This window comes from Pezoporus wallicus, unplaced genomic scaffold (assembly GCF_028554395.1).
Source record: "Pezoporus wallicus isolate ANWC-B61680 ecotype Strahan unplaced genomic scaffold, APGP_CSIRO_Pwel_v1 contig_3181, whole genome shotgun sequence".
Lineage (NCBI taxonomy): Eukaryota > Metazoa > Chordata > Aves > Psittaciformes > Psittacidae > Pezoporus > Pezoporus wallicus.
The window spans coordinates 6251863-6270958 of NW_026641700.1; the positions used below are offsets into that span (position 1 = coordinate 6251863).

Below are 19096 nucleotides of genomic sequence, written 5' to 3' on the forward strand. Positions count from 1 at the left end.
TTTAAACTTCTTAAGTTCATTTATGTAACAGAGGCCTGGGGAAGTTCATGTACTTGGGTGCCAGAGTGAGGAGCGCTGAATAACTGCCTGCAGACATAGATAAAGTAGGCTTAAATAATGACAGTAAAGTCTCAGTGCAAACAGGACAACAAATTTTGTAAAAGTGGACAGATTGAGGATTAAACTAGAGTAAACATTTTTATTAGCATTTTACAGTTTCAGGAAGAACAGGTTTAGAAGTTAAAAAGCTCAGAGCTGTGGTTTCTAAAAGTGTATTAATTCGAACACTTATGTTAAACCGCCATGAACATGCCCATGCTATTAGAAGAACATTTGCTAAGAACGTCTGCAAGTTGCTTTCACTTGCAGTTAAATGTTTATTATTTAAATCCTAAAATCTTCCTGTGCCACAGAGAAACGAACAGCTTTTTCACTCATACGCCAACAACTATGAAACAGCCCAGGGTAGAGAGGAGGGAAGAAAGAGGGGGCTGACGTCTTCTTAGCTACTTACTTTTTTCTTTTATAAAAGCCTAACCATCTCTTCATAGAACGTCTCCTTACTCACTCATTATTCCTCTTCCAAATTAAGGTAATATTAGCATACTTTCTTTAATTGGTTATATCACATTTCTTTCTTCTGGGGGCTGGTTTTCTCTTTGGCTTAGAGTATGAATTCATTATTTTGCTTATTATACTTGAAAGCAGGGATATTATCTTCTTTTCCTCCTTGTCCTTGGAATGCCCAATGACGTGAAAATTTCCAGATTGTCAGTAGTCGTAAATCTGTTTCTTCCTTCTGCCAACAGTTTAATAATTAGTCTTCAAAATAGTTTTAAAGTTCACTGATAACAATTGTTTCTTTTTGCTTATTGTACCAGATAATTATAAACAGAAACATAACACAGTTGCAAAATCCAATATGTAAACCACACAGAGTCACACCGTATATTAAATGCATTCAGATTTTGCTAGTAAGCTAGAAACAGCAGCTTGCTTGGTCCTTGAATGTTCTTATGTTGTCTAACAGTTATTTAGATTTGGAGTTTAGTTACTGGCTGGTGGTTTTCATCCAGCTCATGTCATCGCTAATTCTGCCTGTAGTCCCAGGCGTGAACTGATCCTCCCTAACGATCTAAAGTGATCATAGGACTTTACCTTTCCCTCTTCTAGTAAGAAGTAGAGACTGTATAGTAATAAGCTACAGATTAATACCATTGAGAATGGAAAGGATGTAACAGGAAAGGTCATCTTCTTTCCTATAACAGCAGGTCTCCAATCAGCAATATGAGAAGATGAGAGTGGTAATGGAGGAAGAGTCAAAACTAAGGTTATATTTTGATGGCTTAACAGTATGATCACAAGCCTGCTCATCTTTACTTGTTTTGAACTGCAGGTCTTTAAATGCCTGGCATTCTTTTATTTGTTTTACCATTCTGAGTGAGAATTTCTTGCCTTTCAAACTTAGAAAAAGCCAGGCAACCAACTAGATGACATTGACAGTACTTAAGGACAAGGCAAATGAAACAAAATGCAAGTTGCTTGGAAAAGGAAAGTAGTCAGGTTTTTAGAGGGCCAGATTGATTATATTGGTTACCCTCTCATTGCCTCAGACAAAGGATGAAGCAGTGATGCCTTTGGCCAATTATAGTCACTTTAGCCACTGGGGCTGGGATTTTTATCATCCATATGGAATTATTTTCTCTGTGTGTACTGAAGGTGAAAAGATTCAGGAGAAGAGAGGAATACAAATATGAAGCAAATGCCAGCATTCAGGTCATGTGCCACATAAAGCAACAAATAGCTAGTTTTCTTCATTGAGAGCAACAGCAGCCTAAAGGTTACGTTCCTGGGTAAGGGGGATTTGTAGTTCAAAGACAACAAGGGGAAAATTGTTGCCCACTAGGTAAGCTGTCATGGTAAAGTAAGAAGTCTTTTCCCATATACCTCTTTTAAATGAGAAGCAAGAACTTCAAAATGGCTTTTAGTCAACTGAGCTACATCAAATATTTATACAACCCAGTGAAAATAGCTTTTTGTGCACAGTAGGATACCTTAATGAAAAATGCAGTGGTAATGGAGTGTTTTCAGAGGGAGGACAGTGATTGTAACCTTTACATTCAGAGCTTTTTCTTTAGGAAATAGTGGAGTTATGTCAATTCAAGAGTAGAGATTGGGCAATGATACCACAAACAGCAAAGACAGAACAGTTTGGCTTATTGGCAATCTTTATTGCCTGATTGCAAATGAACTAATGTTTGGAATTATGAAAGCCCTATTTAATGTAAGTCAAGTTCCAGGAGCTAAATCTTGTTAAACAAGAGATTACTAAAAGTGAATACAACTGCATCAGAATCAGGAAATACCTTTCATGAGAAATAGTGGAAACTGGAGCAACTCACTATCAAAAGCTTTAGATGACTAGTCTTTGTAGATAAGTGGATTCAGCTGAATAAATGCAGTAAGCCTTCTTGAAACATATTTTTGGACACATGAAGTTGGAGAAAGTGATTCGGAACAGTCAGCATGGGTTGAAAGAATAAAATGACTGGATTTGTAGATGAAGAGAAAGCAGTAGATGTCATTTTGGGTGTATTTATCAAGGTTGACAGTGGCTTCCACAGTATCTTTGTATCCAAGTTAGGACTCTGCAGCCTAGATGGGACGACAACTAGAAAGGGTAAAAAGCTGGTTGCGTGGCTAGGCTCAGAGGATCATGGTTAATAGGTCACACTTTACCTGGAGTGACAGGTGGAATACCACAGAGATCTGTCCCAGGACCTGTTGTGTTTCTTTGTCATTGATGCAGAGGAGTCAGCGGGGCTTGTTTTTGTCAAATTTGCAGATGATCCCGTACTCAGGGGTGCAGCTGATGTGGTTCAGAACTGGGCTGCTGTCCAGAGGGATCTGGGCAGGCTGGAAGAATGTGCTAGCAGGAGCTTTTTGAAATTCCATGAGGACAAATACGACAGAATCACAGGGTCATTAGGGTTGGAAGGGACGTCTAGAAATCATCTAGTTCAGCCCCCTGCCAAGGCAGGGCCACCTACAGCAGGTTACACAGGAATGTATTCAGGTCTCTGTGAAGGGAGAGGCCTTTGCACTAATCCAGGCTGGGGACTGCCTGGATGGATAGCAGCTCTGTTGAAAAATATCCTGAGGCAGATATTAGTAGGCAGCAACGTGAAAGTGGACCAGCAGGATGCCCTGGCAGGAGAGAAGGCAGTAGCATGCCAGGCTGTAATGACAGGAATATAGCCAATAAATAAAGGACAGTGATTATCATCTTCTACTTGATGCTCATTAGATTGCATTTAGATCATATAATGTGTCCAGTTTTTGTCCCTCCCCCAAAGGGAGCAAGAAAGATGTCGACAAACTGGAGCTAGTTTAGCACAGGGCCAACAAAACAGTTAGTGGCTGGAGCTCTGTGAAGAAAGACTGAGAAGCTGGTTGGTTTAGGCTGGAGAAGAGAGAGCTTTGAGGGATATAATAGTGCCTGGCAGTGCCTGTTGAGGAGACTATAAAAAAGATGGATCCAGGTTCTTGATTCAGGTGTATGAGAAAAATGTATGTAAATTCAAACAAGAGAGGTCCTGGTTGTTTATAAAAAAAAAAGCTTTCTCATCGTGAAAACAATCACACTGTGGAAGAGGCTGCCCAGGAACTTGTTCAGTCTTCATCCTTGGATGTTTTCAGGATGCAGCTACATAAAGCAATCTGGTCTGCACTGTGCTAAACCTGCTTTGAGCAGTTCATCTGAATGATTCTGTGATTCTATGAAACTGGGTCCTGAATGAAGTAATGGTTATTTCTCTCCATGAATTGTAAAGAGAACCTTAGATAATTAACTCAGCTGTAGACCTCTGTATCATAAATATCTAGTGTTAGGTTATGTAAATCTCACTTAGTGGGTCAGCTGTAGAATGTGACTGTAGACTTAAGATGCTCTTAGACCTAGAGCATCTGTGTGATAAAGATACTGCAGGTGGACTCCGTGCATGTGTCCATGTCCATGCCCTTCCACACCTCTGTGTAAGAGTCTCCCTGAAATTCCTGCTAATCCTGATGCCATAGCATGGGTTATGTGTGCCTTTTCTCCAAAATATGACCCTATTAGCTCTCTGCTGCTTTCTTCTTTCCCCTAATTATTCTCAGCTTCCCAAATGCTTCACATGTAAAGGAATTAATAATCCAATTATTCTTTCTTTTACTTCCCCCTTTTCTCTGGGAAGGTAGTAGATGACCAGTGAAAGGGAAGATGTACAGCCAAGGTGTGAGAATTGGCAGACATGCATTCATGGCATCAAAGTTTAAACACTGTGGCATACAGGTAGAGAGAAGGTTAGTTATGGTTAAGAAGGAAAATTTTAATGAGCATCATCAACCAGTTTCTCTTACAGAGTTTTTACCAGCATCCCTCTGTTGATCAGACAGCAGTATGCTGCAGCTGCCTCTCCCTCATCATTTTTCCCCTTCCAGATTTCTCATTTTCAATAGGTTTCTTTCCTGGCCAAAAAATTAATGGATCTTAGGACTGACTGGATGTAGCATTCAGAAGTAATCATTGTACATCCAACAAGGAAGCAAAGTCATATAATCATAGGATCATTTAGGTTGAAAAGACCTTTAAGATCATTGAGTCCATCTGTAAACCTAACACTGCCAAGTTTATCTGCTGCCTGTAGGGTCTCACAAGCTCAGCTATTAGTTTCTAAAACATTACATATGTGCCGTAATGCTCACATATGTGGAAGCTGTGAACTGGATGAGTGGAAAGCGCAGCAGAGTGAAACATAAAGGATGATATATGAGTGAGTGTAAACACGCATGCTGATTGTATTTTGATAGCTTAGTAATTAGTTGGTGAGTGTGTGAGGCGAGCTCAAGCTGCAGTGGTGCCTACAGCACAACACTAGATTTCATTAAGAGAATTCAGGATACTGGAGCAGTGTACCAGTGCTGTATAAAGCTGCCCTGGCAAGATCCGCATGTCTGTGTCTAATACGAATCTACAGGATTCTGCTTTCAGCCTTGGATGCTATCGTGTCACCCATGCTGTGGAAAATTAAAGGGTTATTTGTACATTATGCATCCTAATATAGATTTGGGTATGGGTTTAGGTGTTGGAACATGATGTATCGGACAGAAGCTGAGGTGGTTCTTGCTTTGAAATGTAGGGTCTAACAAAGTGCCATTCCTGGATTAAATATAATTAAATCTTGTACTCATTTCTATGTGGCAGGTTTGTTCTTCCTGTGTTTTCTAACCTGTAACCCAGCTACTTATTGTTCTGGCCTATTATTTCACAACAAAAATATCTGTTCTCCTCATTTGGATGAGAAATCTATCTAGATGACAGGAGTTAACTGCTTTGTAGTCCAGCTCCTCCTCTTTGGAGCAATGCAGCAATGTGTTATACTGGCTTGCTCTAGTGGTGAGGAGTTGTCTTCTCTCTTTATTCTAAATGGAGTTACAGGAGACCTGCCTGGGGAGACAGTGTGAAAATGGACAGTGTATTTTTGTACTTCTTTGAGTCTCCCAACAGAATCCCAAGGAGAATCCCTAGTAAGTGATTTACAGCTATTTTCCTGCACAACTAAGTAAAAATAAAAAATACACTTTGTTAGTTTAGGTATAAGTATTTGCATCTGCTCACTTACAACTTAATGACTTGATTGAAACTGCAGCAAGAGAGGGTGGTGGAATGTGCATATAGAAATAAGGGGGTGTGCAGATGCTTGACACTTGCACCAACAGTCTTGCTACAGTGTGTTTGTAAACATAAGCCTCTAACTGTAGGAGTTTGGTTTGTTGTGCATTCTACCCACAAAACAAATATTATTTCCAGATAGTAAATTAAATTTAGATCATATAATGACATTGGAAGATGTTGACTGAGATTTTATCTGCAAGAGGTAAGAAGCTTCTTAATTCTTTTCACTGCCTCCTTTGTGAAAATTGGTTGTGAGTTTGATACATTTTTCCCCTTGGAGGCAGCAGTGCCTTCTTGCTGGCATTTCTTGACCCTGTAACACCCACCAGGGAAAGCAGGAGAACCTGATGGAACAGCTAAGCAGACTTACTCAGAGACTCTCCTGTCAGTTCAGAGATCTGTTGGTTTGGCACATGTGAGTGTATTTCAGAAGCATGCAACATAGCAGTGCAAGGGATATAGTTTTCCTAAAATTGTAAAGAAAGGCAAAAGGCGTATTTTTTTTTATAAGGCAAACCGTAACACTTGGGGAGGGTATGAGCAAGGTCTTTATAATCAGTCATACACGGTAATTGTATTATTTAAACTAGAAAGACTGAAAAACATTCTTTGTGTTAATGTAAGAGGAGTTTTCTGTGTTCATAAAGAGTACAGTATGGCTTATTTACAGTTTTTCGAAATGTAATTCTATTGCTTCCTCTTTCTATTTAGTTTATTTTAGCAAAGAAAGGTAAGGTTTGGGCTTTTTTCAGTTATCCTGTTTCTGTTGTGTCATGGACCTGACAAAACTTCAGTTCTTCCATATGGGAGAGATTGCTGATTATAGAATATATGGCTAAATTGAAGGAAAAAGTGCTGCTTATGTAACTTTAATAGTATGTGTTGTCTGGAAAAAGGCTGAACGTGCTGAGAATGCAAATGAGAATAGAGAGGCACTAAACCAGATGGTCAAAATGCCTTCATAAATTTATTAAATAGTTATGAATGTACCTTTTCTTTAACACTGTTCTGATATGCCAGATCATCCTTAGTCCATGTAGATCAGTGTAACTGCAATGGCTGATCTGTATGTGGAGTTCTGAGTTGTGTGAATGAATGGGTGTAGTCGTTGGTATACGCGTACTTCCAAAAGTCCTTACAAAATTGACATAATACATATTTTTTAGCCCTCGAAGTGTGTGTATAACTTCAAGTAGGTGAGCAGTACTCCTGAATGAGGACTGAAGTAATTGTGCCTGCTCAAAATGGGAGAGCTGTGTATATTAAGGACAAACTCTGGAGTAGCACAATGGACAATGAGGTTTGCTGTTAGAGAGTAAGATTGCTCTTAAAAACTGCTAGCGTTTTTAGTAGCTAGTAGTCTCATTTAATAGAGCTGGACTATAAGAGGAAGGTCTGTGCACTTTTTTATGAACATCCTTGGAAGAATTTATTATTAATAAATTCAAATGCCTCACTACACATGGAGTGCCTTCCATAAAGCTTACAGAAAATCCTGTGTTTTCACAGATTCTTTACATGGGACAATGGATGGAATATTTCTCTTTGAAGATGTTTCTATGGAAGACAGTAAAAACGTACAGGGCTATGATGCAATTGTTGTAGAGCAGTGGACTGTCCTGAAGGTATGTGTGCAGATTTTCTTCTTTGACTTTTTTGTAAATCAGAACACTCCAAGTCTGTGAGGCAAACTCTGACATACTGATCTGTGCTTCAACAGTACCAGACAGGCAACTGAGGTAAAGGGATGCAACATAACAATAGCACCAGTTAAGCACACTCTGGGTTTATACGGTGCACTTTTGATTTTGATAATCCCCATGCCTTATTGCAGTGGGGGAGGAAATGCAAGTGATGGTGATCAGTGATCTGTCCCAAAAGTACATATATGTGCTAGATTAACTGTAAAGAGGATCTCCATTGGTTGTCAGGGCAACGTGATCACACAAGTCACGGTAGCATTGCAGTTCTAAAGAAAGAGGCCCTTTAGGTAGGCTTAGCTGCAGTAGAATTGCAGAGATAACTGCACTTGCCTCTCTCTGACCTCCTTCATATGCTGAAAGAAGCGTATATTCTGGAAAGGTCCCTATAAACAAACTATGTGTATCATAAACTGGCCTTTTACTAATCCAAGTGCACACTGGGATCAGTAGAAACACCATTAGATCAGTCAGTACTGATCTTCCACAGCAAATTTAATACAAGGCATTTGAAAAGCTGGGCTTAAAATTCTTTGTGACTTGAAGAAAAAAAGACCATGGAGGAAAAGAAGATACTGCTACACAACTCTCTGAAGGTTTTTTTTTGTTATTTTATTTGATTACATGGCTTCCAGAAATAGATGTTACGTATCATCTATAAAGACAATACCTGATCTTTTCACTTGAAATATATTGTAAATGGTATAAAATCCTAAGAAAGACAAGCAAGGCACACACATGCCAAAAGGATGGAATAAGGGAAAATGCAACAGATGCTAGACTAAATGTGTAAAATTCGAGGAGACTAGGATCAAGAGTTTTGTTATTAGATGTGGTGACTGAAGTGTAGCAAGAAATGGACATAAAATAATGGCTAGAAACTTCTTGAAGAACAGTGTAATGCATTAATGGCAGGTTTTCTTGTGCTAACATGCATCTGAACAAACAATTCCTATATTACATTTAATGTTATTACAGACTTGACTGTAAGTTCTTATTAATTTTTAGGATCAAATTATGCTGTTGCCACTCAGGAGCAAGGTTTTAGGATAACAACAGATGGTTCCATGTGTGCATTAGGTCAGTGCTGATCAAGAAGGCAAATGTTTAAGAAGCATTAATGTTAACCATATGTTAAAAATTGTTAGGGAAGGAGTGGAAGGTGAAACAGCAAGCATATACTACTACATCCTATTCTATAGCCATGGCTTGACAGCATCTTATTCAGAAAGTTATGTTAGCGCTGTAATTGTTCAGAGAAGAGCAGTGAGGATCATCAGTGATACAAACAGCTTCTGTGTTAGGAAGACTTTGCATGGTGTGTCCTTTCAGCCTGGAAAAGAGTTGCAGGGAGTGTAATAGGTAGAGGTCTCCTAAATTGCTTGAGGCATGTATGTTTACCATATTTTCCAGTATAAGGACTGTCAAATAGGACTGGTAGTGTCCAGGTTCAAAGCAAACAAAAAGGAGGTAATTCAGTTAATTCTTTACGCAGGAGTCTGTGGAACTCCTTTCTGGAGAATGCTGGGGTTTCAAGAAGTTAGGTGGATTCAGGTGGAAGCGATGTTCTTTTTCCTTGACCTTACCTATCTCTGTTTATGCAAGCATTTTAATTCAGATCAGGAGTGCATTTGAAGTGAACCCCCTGTTCCTCCTCACTTAAATGCTTCACCTCACATCATAGAGTGGTCTCATGTTGCACAAACTGGATTACTTCCAATGGAAACTAAACCAGATGTGCTGAGAGGAAATGTGCAAAATATTTGGGGCAGGTATCTTACATGTGTTGCCCTGATACATACTACTCTTCCTTAGCTATCGCTTATAGTCGTGTTTGAGACAGCTTTCTGAGTTAAATGAATTCTTAGTCTGAATCAGCTTGGCTTTTAGACAACCAGTGAAAGGTTCTCTGTCTCAGTAGGATAATGCAACAAAGTTATTGTGACCCCCACGCACCTCTTAGTCTGCTCTGTGTGGCCACAAGAAAGTTTGTCTCAAGCTACATGAAAAGGACGGTACCTGATAATGTGGATCCAGTGGTGGCAGTGTGGTGACCAAAGCATGAGGACACAGCAGAAGAGTAACTTCTGTCAGGGCCCCGTGAAGCGTTAGAGCCCTGGTAGGTTGCAGTATCATTTGCTTTCAATTCTATCAATTCCATGGTGGAGATATAACTGGTCAACAAATCAAGGAATCAACCCCCCAGTGCCATCTGGTGTGTCAAAAGATGCTGTACTGCTGCACATCATGCCTGTATGAGGGCTGACATGGAGAATCTCTTATTCTAGACATAAAATTTGGTAGGTGCAGTTTTAGAAACTGTTAGCATATGCACAGCTTGTTGGTATGATCAGATTATTCTCAGCTGTAATTTAAAATTTGGATGTTGGGTGTTCCCTGGCAATTTTGCTCTTCTGAGATCAAGTGCCCGTCTTCTGGGGACTTTATGAACGTGTTACCCACCAACATAAAAGTAGAACAATATGGAGAAGAAAAAGCTTGCTGAGGGAAGGAGGTGGAGATATTGGGAAGCTCTTGCAAAGGTCTTACCCATTTAGAGGAAGAGCAGAGCTGACCACTTCTGGGTTTTTCTTCCTGCTGTTTAAATAACTGCCTGGATATTTCATGCCTCATGCTTTCTGAGACAGCAAAGGCATAGGTAGGTAAAGTCATCAAATGAATGAAAGAAAAACTGGAAGCCAGGGAATCTTTAGGGACTTGCCCGGTGTTGTACCCAGAAGACCAAGTCACCTCTCTGTTAAACCCAGCTGGAATTCACCTTTATTTATCATAAATGTGGAATAATGTAGTGGTAGAGGAAAGGACTACAAAATGGGAGATGTAGAGAGTGGGAGATGGAGTTCAGTAGTGACTGATAGTAGTAGATGTTCAAAAGCCAGTAAAGGCTTTATTTCTGAGTACTTCAAAGTATAATTACACAGAGATAGTTATGGAGCAGTGGAATGACTCATTTATGTAGGCATTCTTTTTTTTTTCTTTTATAGGTTCAGCTCTGATCCAGATTAATCTTTTTCATTTGTCGTTTTTGTTTGTATCAAGGCCATGGAAGAAGCCCTGATGAGCAGCATGACATAAATGTGTATAATGGATCCTTATTTTAAATTTGTATCAGATTTGAGTATCTGGGTGAGCTATGGACTTGTTCAGATGTGGTCTGAATTGAACCTAAATTGGTTGTGCCACAACAAAAAAAGGCTGCTTGAAAAAGGAAGACATGTAGGATGTATCGATCCTCGTAGTAATAAACGGAGAACCTATCTGAATGAAAAGGGGAAGTTTTGCTGTTTAACGATAAAGGCAAAAGAGAGGGGTTGGCACACCTCTTGGAAGAGAAAGTGCTGCCTTTTTAATTGCTAAGGCTAATAGAGAAAACAAGCTGAACAGTGTGATGCACTTGGTATGTGTGTAAAATGTCAGTTTGTAGAGGATGTAAAGCTCGCAGCTGTCACAGTATGTGGTCCCGCCAAGCTGCAGACAGGATGTAATAGCTCTGAGTAATTTAACTCTTTCTTCTCTAAGTAGAGCTGTGGCATCCTCTGCAAATGACCACAGGACTTATAATGACAAAATGCTGCTCTCATCATATATCACTTCAACTCTCAAAATGTCAGGGTACATTATTTCCACCACAGCCTCAGAGATCTAGCCCTAAAACTTGTTTGATGGTTTTAATTCTGCTTGAGTAGGCAAATGTGGGTAGACAGTTCTGATTAATCAGAGCCTGCATGATTTCCCTCTTCCCAACTCTAATCTGTCACCTTCTCTTCCCCATTACCCAAGACAAAAGAGCTAATACTGTCTTTCAAATTGAGTGCTGTAACATTTATTTTAGATAACTGCATTTATCTGCTTCTGAATCCTTGTTGATTTTGAAAATATTGGCCTTAACTTCCAGGTATTTTCTCATTGAAAATCTTCAGCTGGTGATTCATCACTTTTTTATTTTCTGCTATACCGTATCTTTAGTGTGCTAACATGAATTAAAATCTCAAATACATCACGGTATTGCCATTGCCCTGGCAGAACTGAATGGGGTCAGCATCTGCTGTAGACATAGTAAACCTTTTAAAGTGGGATGTATCAAAGACTTAAAAATTATCTCTGCTGAGCCTAGGCTGCAAGTTGCCTTAATGTAAGCCTTGGAACAAATTCTCTGGAAATGAGGATTTGATTTGTCTGTAAATCTGATTTAGGTCATATGGCAGCTAAGCTATGTTCTGCAGTCTCTGGCCATGGGAGAAAGGCATGACCAGGTCAGCAAAGGAACTGAGATGATGGGCATGAAAAGCAGTTGTGTGTGTGACCCTCTTTACCACCCAGAGAACATCTAGGTTGCCTGGGCAGAGCATTTCATCATTATGCCCCTTGTTGCTTTTTAAGAAAACTGAATAAAACCCTTCAGGAGCCTGTTCTTTTCAAAAGGTTTTCATAATTCTTGTTTCATTCTTTTTATGTAAGAAATGAAAGCAGCATAGATACATACGTATTTGTCTACTGAACTTAGTAGACATACGCTCTAGACAGGATTAAAATCCACAGGCTAATCTTTGGTTTTGTTGATAAATTTAGTAATAAAATCTATCAATATGAACTTGAAACTTCCCTGATGCTTTCTTGTGGCAGTGGCAGTATTGAATGAACATCTAGCAAGGTGAATGCTTCTTCAAAGTGAATAAAGGACATTTGAAGTAAACAGGCAGCGAAGTACAGGATTTCTAACTGTATGAATAAAAAAAATCACATCCTATCTGTCATGGTTTTCTTAGGCTTCTGACAAGAGCAGAGATAAGAATTAGTTCTCTGCTCACACATAATATCTTTCTGGAATAAATGAGCATACCAGATCCCAGTTTTCATTTTAAAACAAGCTGAGAAAAAGCATTCCAGTCCTCTTTTATGCTTTAAAGAAAACACACAGGGCACAAGTCATGTTTCTTTTCCCCAGCAGGTCACCTTTAGTCAGGCTATAGTGCCCTGCCTAATGCACCTCTTTGACCCTGTGCTGCTGTCAGGCAGGTTTGAGAGGAGCCTCAGCATTTTGAGGGGTGCAGGAGGCAGGTGCTGGGACCCTATCAATTGCATACACAGCCTGCATATATGTGAAGGGCAGTGCCAAGGTTTGCTCTCCTGCTGCCTGGAGCAGTAGCAGTAGAGAGGGTCTGTGCTTCGGCTGTGCTTCAGCTGTGTTTCTTACATGGAAAGAGATTATTAGCTCAATAGTGGAGTGAGGCACATGGCCTGTGTGCAAAAGCCAAAGTTTGTTTGAGAAAAAAATTATAACCAAAGGAAATAATGGGGAAGCTGTATGGAGCTGAAGTTCAGGTTAGATATAACGAAGAAGTTCTTTACTGTGAGGGTGGTGAGGCGCTGGAACAGGTTGCCCAGAGAAGTGGTAAATTCTCCATCCCTGTTAGCATTCAAGGCCAGGTTGGACAGAGTCTTGGGCGACGTGGTCTACAGCGAGGTGTCCCTGCCCATGGCAGGGGTATTGGAACTAGATGATCTTAAGGTCCTTTCCAGCCCAAATCATTCTATGATTCTGTGATTAAGCTGTGTGTATTAAGGCACCTTAGAGTATGCAAGTTCTCAGGTAGTGTTTTTCTGTCTTGTTTTTTTTCCCCAAAACAGTTGATGGAGAAACAGTAGCATCAGCACACACCTTAAGGTACAGTGTACACAAGTGTTGCAGGAATTGTGAAACTAAAAGTGCCAGAGTTATTTAAGAAAATGTATTGATGGGATTGATAGATTACATTTAGTTCTTGTGCTTTGTGGCCAGTTATATGGAGTTGTCCTACCTATCACAGGTATGTTACCTGTGCAATGGTAAGTTAACTCATTTCATAGGATGCTTCTGTGTTTCCTTTGTGAAGAGCCCTCCATGTCAACACATTCACTTTGTGGAGCTTTCGTTACCTATCCTGTGCTTCTGTAGGTGCAAAGTTGTGTTGCTATGCCTGTGTTCCTGTGTTACAGGTGCAGGGAGTATCACGAGCACTCAAACCTTTTTGTGAGTTTATACATACACTAGCAAGTCAGATTTGCATCTGCAGAAGCCACTGAGAGAGGCAGTCTTTATGGGTACAGGAGGGCTTTTGGTCGTTTTTTATTTTATCCTAGACATGGAAACAGATGTGAATGCTGCTCAGCAGCCTGTGTGTATATGGAAATTGTGAGTGGATACATCTGAATCACAGAAAAGCTGTCTTAACAGGATGCTACCCCATATAGTGTTACAGCTTTATATTCTCAAAAATATTTCACAGTGCATGAATTCACATATATTAACTAATCATAAATAACTCTGCATTACATATGCCCAGAGTAATGTGCAAAAAGCCTGTCTGTGGACTTATTTTTTCCCTTTTCTTCTATAAACTTCTCACCAGGGTCCCAATGCAGCTAGGCTGTGTTGGTCAGTGACCTGTCTGCTGCCAAAAGCTGCTGGTGGTTTCTACATCCCACACTCCTCTGCTATACAGCTAATAGATGGGTAGCAAGTGTCTGCTATCAAGGTGCTGTCATGTATTACATGTGGAAATTTGGGAGCAGCTCAATACTAGAGGAGCTCAGTCCAACTTTTATTGCTGAAACACTTGTGAAACTTCTCTTTTGCTTCCAATGAACATTTTTAATAGATCAATAATGTTATATTGTTAGCAGAAATTACCTTTTGGTAGAAGTCTGAAAGGAAAAAGGCAAATAATTCACAGATTTAAAGCTCAGATTTAGGCCACTTGTCGGCTGTGTTACTGCAAACATAAAACATTCGCAGCATGCTTTTACCAGGTCATTCTTGCACAGCCCATATATTCCATTTCTCTCATTTTCTTTTCCTTCTTTTCTACTAAGGTGCAAGTTCTGCCTTCACCACTTTCTCTTCCTCCCTTTGGTGCTGCCCTGGGAGAGAAAGCACTGACTTTGGCAGTGCTGGGGACTGGTGAGCAGCCCTGGATAGGGTGCACATTGTCTCCCTTGTGGGCTCTCCCCTCTGTTATTTCTAAGAGCTGGGTTTGAACGCACTGTCTGTTTTCCCCAACAGTAGGTTACACTTCCAAAGCGACTCATGTTTTCTACTTCCCATCCTCTTTGCCATCTGTCTGTAGATCTTAGTACACAGTCTGTTAGGATTTGCTGATAAAGGTTTTATTAAGATTTATTTAATGGGATTTTCAATCTTCCCCTCTTTAATGTGTGCTGGAAAAAATATTAAATAGTGAAAATCCACAGCTGCCTTGTAACTAAATCACATTCACTCAACCTGGGGAAGAACGATTTCTAAAGAACTTCTGTCTCTCAAGAGCTTAGTACTTGTTTTGTTTATAATCTGGCTGTGGTTAAAATTGCTGCATTGGGGGGGGGGGGGGACAGAAAGAAAAATGGTTAATGCAGTTGTTTGTGTGGCTTGCCCTAGATATTATTGTTACCAGTGTTTAATATTTTCCTTTATTCTTTTCTTTTTTTCTAATGAGCAGAAGCAACTGTGAAAGGAGAAATTGCTGAAAAAAAACAGTACAACTATAAATAAAATGAATTCTTTTCATCTGATGCAAGTCAAGGGAAAAACCTAGCTCAATATGCTCTGGCTTCCTGACACTCAAGGTGTGATCAGAGATTACTTATCATGCACAGGAGAGTGGAAGAAAGTTAATTAAAATTTTCCACCCTTTCACTGTATGAAATGTCTCCCAGTTTGAGATGCATTATTTGAACACTTCTTTTTCAGTAGAGTGTACTTCCTACTTCTTCTAGTGTTCAAATCCAATATTTGCTACCTAGAAAGAGCATTGCAATTTCATTTTACGGAATTCTATGTTTGACATTTTATTTCCATTGTATCAAATAATAGTAGATAGAATAATTTTAATTATTGTATTAAATATAAATTCAGCAAGACTGTTTTCCTCTCTACCCGTCCCCCAGTGCATTTTTTGTTTAGAAGCATTTTTGCTTTGGAAAGCATTTAATATGACACCAATTAAATGTCTGTGTGGCCGTGACTCCTGCTGGCACACAAATTCCAGGGGTAGGATTACAGCTGATGATTCAGGAGGGGGGAGAGAGAAGTCATTTTTTATCGTCTTAAAGAAAGCTTCAATTATCTGTATTTGCAAGTAAGGAGCTTGAAGTTCCTATGAATTACACCTGTTTATTCAGGAGTGACTCCTTTCTCTTGTCTGTCATCTTCAAATGCAGCCAATTACAAGAAATAGCTTATTCCTCAGGGACCTGGGGAAGAGGTGCGGTGTCTGACTCCAGCGCAGCGTCCTGTAGAGTCAGAGAGAGCTTGTTAAGGAGCATGTGGAGCTCAGAGGAGGTGTGCACCTCTGCATTCATTACATTTCCTTTCCTCTAAACAGCTGAGCATGCAGATTGTTGGGTACCAGCACACAGGAAAATGAAGTCACCTTTTTTGTAACAGTTATACAGCGCTCATTCCCCAGAGATTTTTACATTTCCAGATTTAAAAAAAGAAAAATCTATAAGCCTGACTTTCATTTAATCTTGGATTTATTTTCTGAAAACCTTACACTTCTGAATGTGCTTACCTGCTCTTTTCCTTTCTGCACCATTGGAATTGTGAAATACAACATCATCTGCTGCAGATGATGCTTAACCCTGACAAGTCATACAGGTCCAAAGCCAGTCTTGTCTCGCTACTCAGAGCCTGCAGGGACAGTGGGGCTGTGGCAGGAGTGATAGCGTGTCCCTGAAACAGTTTGGCTTCTGCAGCAGCCAAGTGAGCTCAGTGTGGTATTGATGTCTTTCCTCATTGCCCTCATCTCCCTCTGATTTGTGATGTTTGTTGCACATCCTGATACAAGGAGAAGGTTATCCGTGCTAATCACCAACCTTAGGCAATGAATTCAAAACAGAAATCCTCTTTGCCACATAGGATGTTGCTTGGGGCACAAACAAGGTTTGCTGTGCCAGTCTTTCCTGACCTGCTAGTCTTCCACCCCCTAAATGAGTGAGCTCCTTGTGGTTTTTACTTCAAACGCTGTTTGATGGAGGAATGTTTTGGTCAGGTCCTTTTATGCATTCTTCCAAGCACCTCATGGCAGGCTTGTGATGGTGGATTCTCTGACCTTATTCTTAATGCTTACGTTGCATATTTTCATCTTTGTTTTTGGAAGGCATTGACCAGACTTATGACTCTCACTGTGTTGTTAATGTGTTTTCTTGAGACATCAGCTCTTAAAGACATCTAGATATGTCAGAATTTTTGCGTTACCTTTGGATGTTCTATTTTAAAAAACAGAAAGAGAGGAAAATACGTATCTTACGGGGAGAAATGTAAGTTTGAGGAGACGCTAAATCTACCATGATCACAGCTGTAGTGTAAGCCCCGATAGCTTCAGAGGACATGAGTGGTATTGCTCCCCTCTTGCAGGGTATCTCTTTCCTCTCCTAGAGTTAGCAGTTCTGGTCTGTACTTAGTGATGTTGTACAGCAGCAGTATCTCTGTCAGTCTCTGAAAGCCTCTCTACAGAAATTAGAGTTTTTAAATGTTCGCCTTTATAAGCAGGAGTGATACAGATTCTTCAGCTATTTGCATTTGTAGTCATGATCAGGTTTTTAATAGGTATAGTCAAACGGTCACTCAGTTATAAAGATACCAAGTGACCTAAATTATATTTGTTAGAAGAAAAGAATAGCTGAGATTGGAATTCACTAAAATACCTTAAAATAACTAGAGAAGGATTTGGATTAGTTCTGATCAAGTGACTATTTTATTACTGTGGAATAAATGGATTTTTTTTGGAGCTTCAGAACTATTGTGCCTTACCCAGTGTTGAGAACTGGCAGTTAAAACTCCTTGCATGCACATGAAACAGCGTGAAATGCCTGAGCTTTTTGGCAAATGTAACTGTCATTCCAATAGAATATAGTTATATTTGTAGAGACTGGTAATTACCATCTCCCTGATTTGTGTTTATTAAAATTAAAAACTAGTAAACATGCTCTACCATCTATTTGTTAAATTACTGGACGTCAAGTAGACATCTCACTGGAGCAGTCTTTGTTGAAAGCACCAGTGCTTCTCTCTGTACGAATTACAGGGCCTGCCATTCAGCAGAAGGAGAATTAGCAAGGCTCGGCTGGGTTGATTGCTGCTGGAGCCAGACTTTGTACTAAAAGGCAATGCTTTTGGTCTCGCCCACGGATTTCCTGATTCAAAATAACAAGGAAGCAAAGCGTCTTTGTGGGTGATAAAAGCAATAGACCTGTACTTAGGTTTTATTTTTGTTGTTGCTGGCTATTTTGCTTTTGGTCCATCACGGTAGAGTAACCTGACTGATGTCTGTACAGATCTTTAGGATTTACTGTAGCCTAGACAAGAACAGAATCTGAGCAAAGCAGTGTTGTCATTTTTTAACTACTTGAATATCTTTTTGCCGAGAAAGAGGTAATTGATAACATACAAGGAATTTGTCCTGTTCAGATCTGGAGTTATCTGAAGCTAGATGGATGACTCAGGCAGCGTGAAAACAAGATCACAGATGTTTATTGTTTCAAACAAACTCATTTAACAGTTGGGATGTACAGACAAATGGTCCCCGTGTCTCATGGTTTTGATCGTTTTCCTTCCTGCCAAGCTGAACATACAAAGTGACCCACTTCACTATAGAAACCCTTTCTCCCTCCCAGAAAACACATACGTTTTTTCTTAAGGGTTTTTTTTTCACGTCAAACTGAATGTCACACTCCAAGTGATGATGTTAACTGTTGATTTTTCTTTCCTAGGGAGTTGAAGTGCAGACAGATTACGTTCCACTGCTGAATTCGCTTGCCATGTACGGCTGGCAGCTGACATGTGTGCTTCCTACTCCCATTGTGAAGACAAACAGGTAGGGAGGGGTGGGCACTGCCTTTCAGCCAGGGCAGTTACTGTTGGAGCACTGCAGTTTGTGCAGTCAGTGTGGCTTCCCCTGCATGTGCATGGTAACTGCCTGTGGAGACCCTGCTGTAGCTCTTCTATGGGCTTTCTGAACCTCACAAGACACATGTGGCAGGAAACACATGTCCAGGGTGGTCAGAACACTTCAAGGTGGTAGTCTGGTTTCTGCTCAAGTTTTCTGGGTATTGTCTCTCTGTAAACTCCTTGACTGTAAAATCTGTGCTCTGGATCTCCCAGTAATTCCTCTTAGAGCAAAGACAAAATGTGTGGTAACATTTGGAGTGAGATGTTGCCTACCTGAAGAAAAGTAATTTTACTTGTGATCAATGTCTGTCTAATGCTGCTGATACACATGGTCTAGCTGAGCAGGGCCATGTGAGACTGGTGTTTCATTACTCTAGTAGCCTTGTTTGCATACATAATCATTGTGCTGTCTACTTCGCTGTTATTAATATTCTGGGGGTTTAAATATAGATGTAAGTAATTTAAAAATACTCCTTGTAACTGTGGTGAAAAACAATTATCCCAGTTGTTAATCATGAAGATGGTGTTTTCTGAGCTTTCACTGGTCAGGAATATATTTATATATATACACCAATATAATCAGTTATGATTTTTTAATCTTAAAAGAGTAAAAATATGCCCAGCACTTGAGGAGATCTAGGTGGAGACTACTCCTACACATAAACCCCTAAAAAGTAAAGGCCATCTGTGCTGGGGGAAAAACAGTATTTAAGTTTTTCATATATATTTAAA

General features: G+C 39.9%; 1 protein-coding gene across 2 annotated transcripts in view; it reads left to right on the plus strand.

Annotated features, from left to right (window-relative positions):
• The window catches only part of RFTN1 (raftlin, lipid raft linker 1), a 98583-nt gene that overhangs the window by 71948 nt on the left and 7539 nt on the right, over positions 1-19096 (plus strand). For both annotated transcript variants that reach the window (XM_057424834.1, XM_057424833.1), the window contains 2 exons: positions 7226-7341; positions 18187-18290. In XM_057424834.1, the coding sequence (XP_057280817.1) occupies positions 7226-7341; positions 18187-18290 (220 nt within the window). The remainder of the gene's footprint in view (positions 1-7225; positions 7342-18186; positions 18291-19096) is intronic.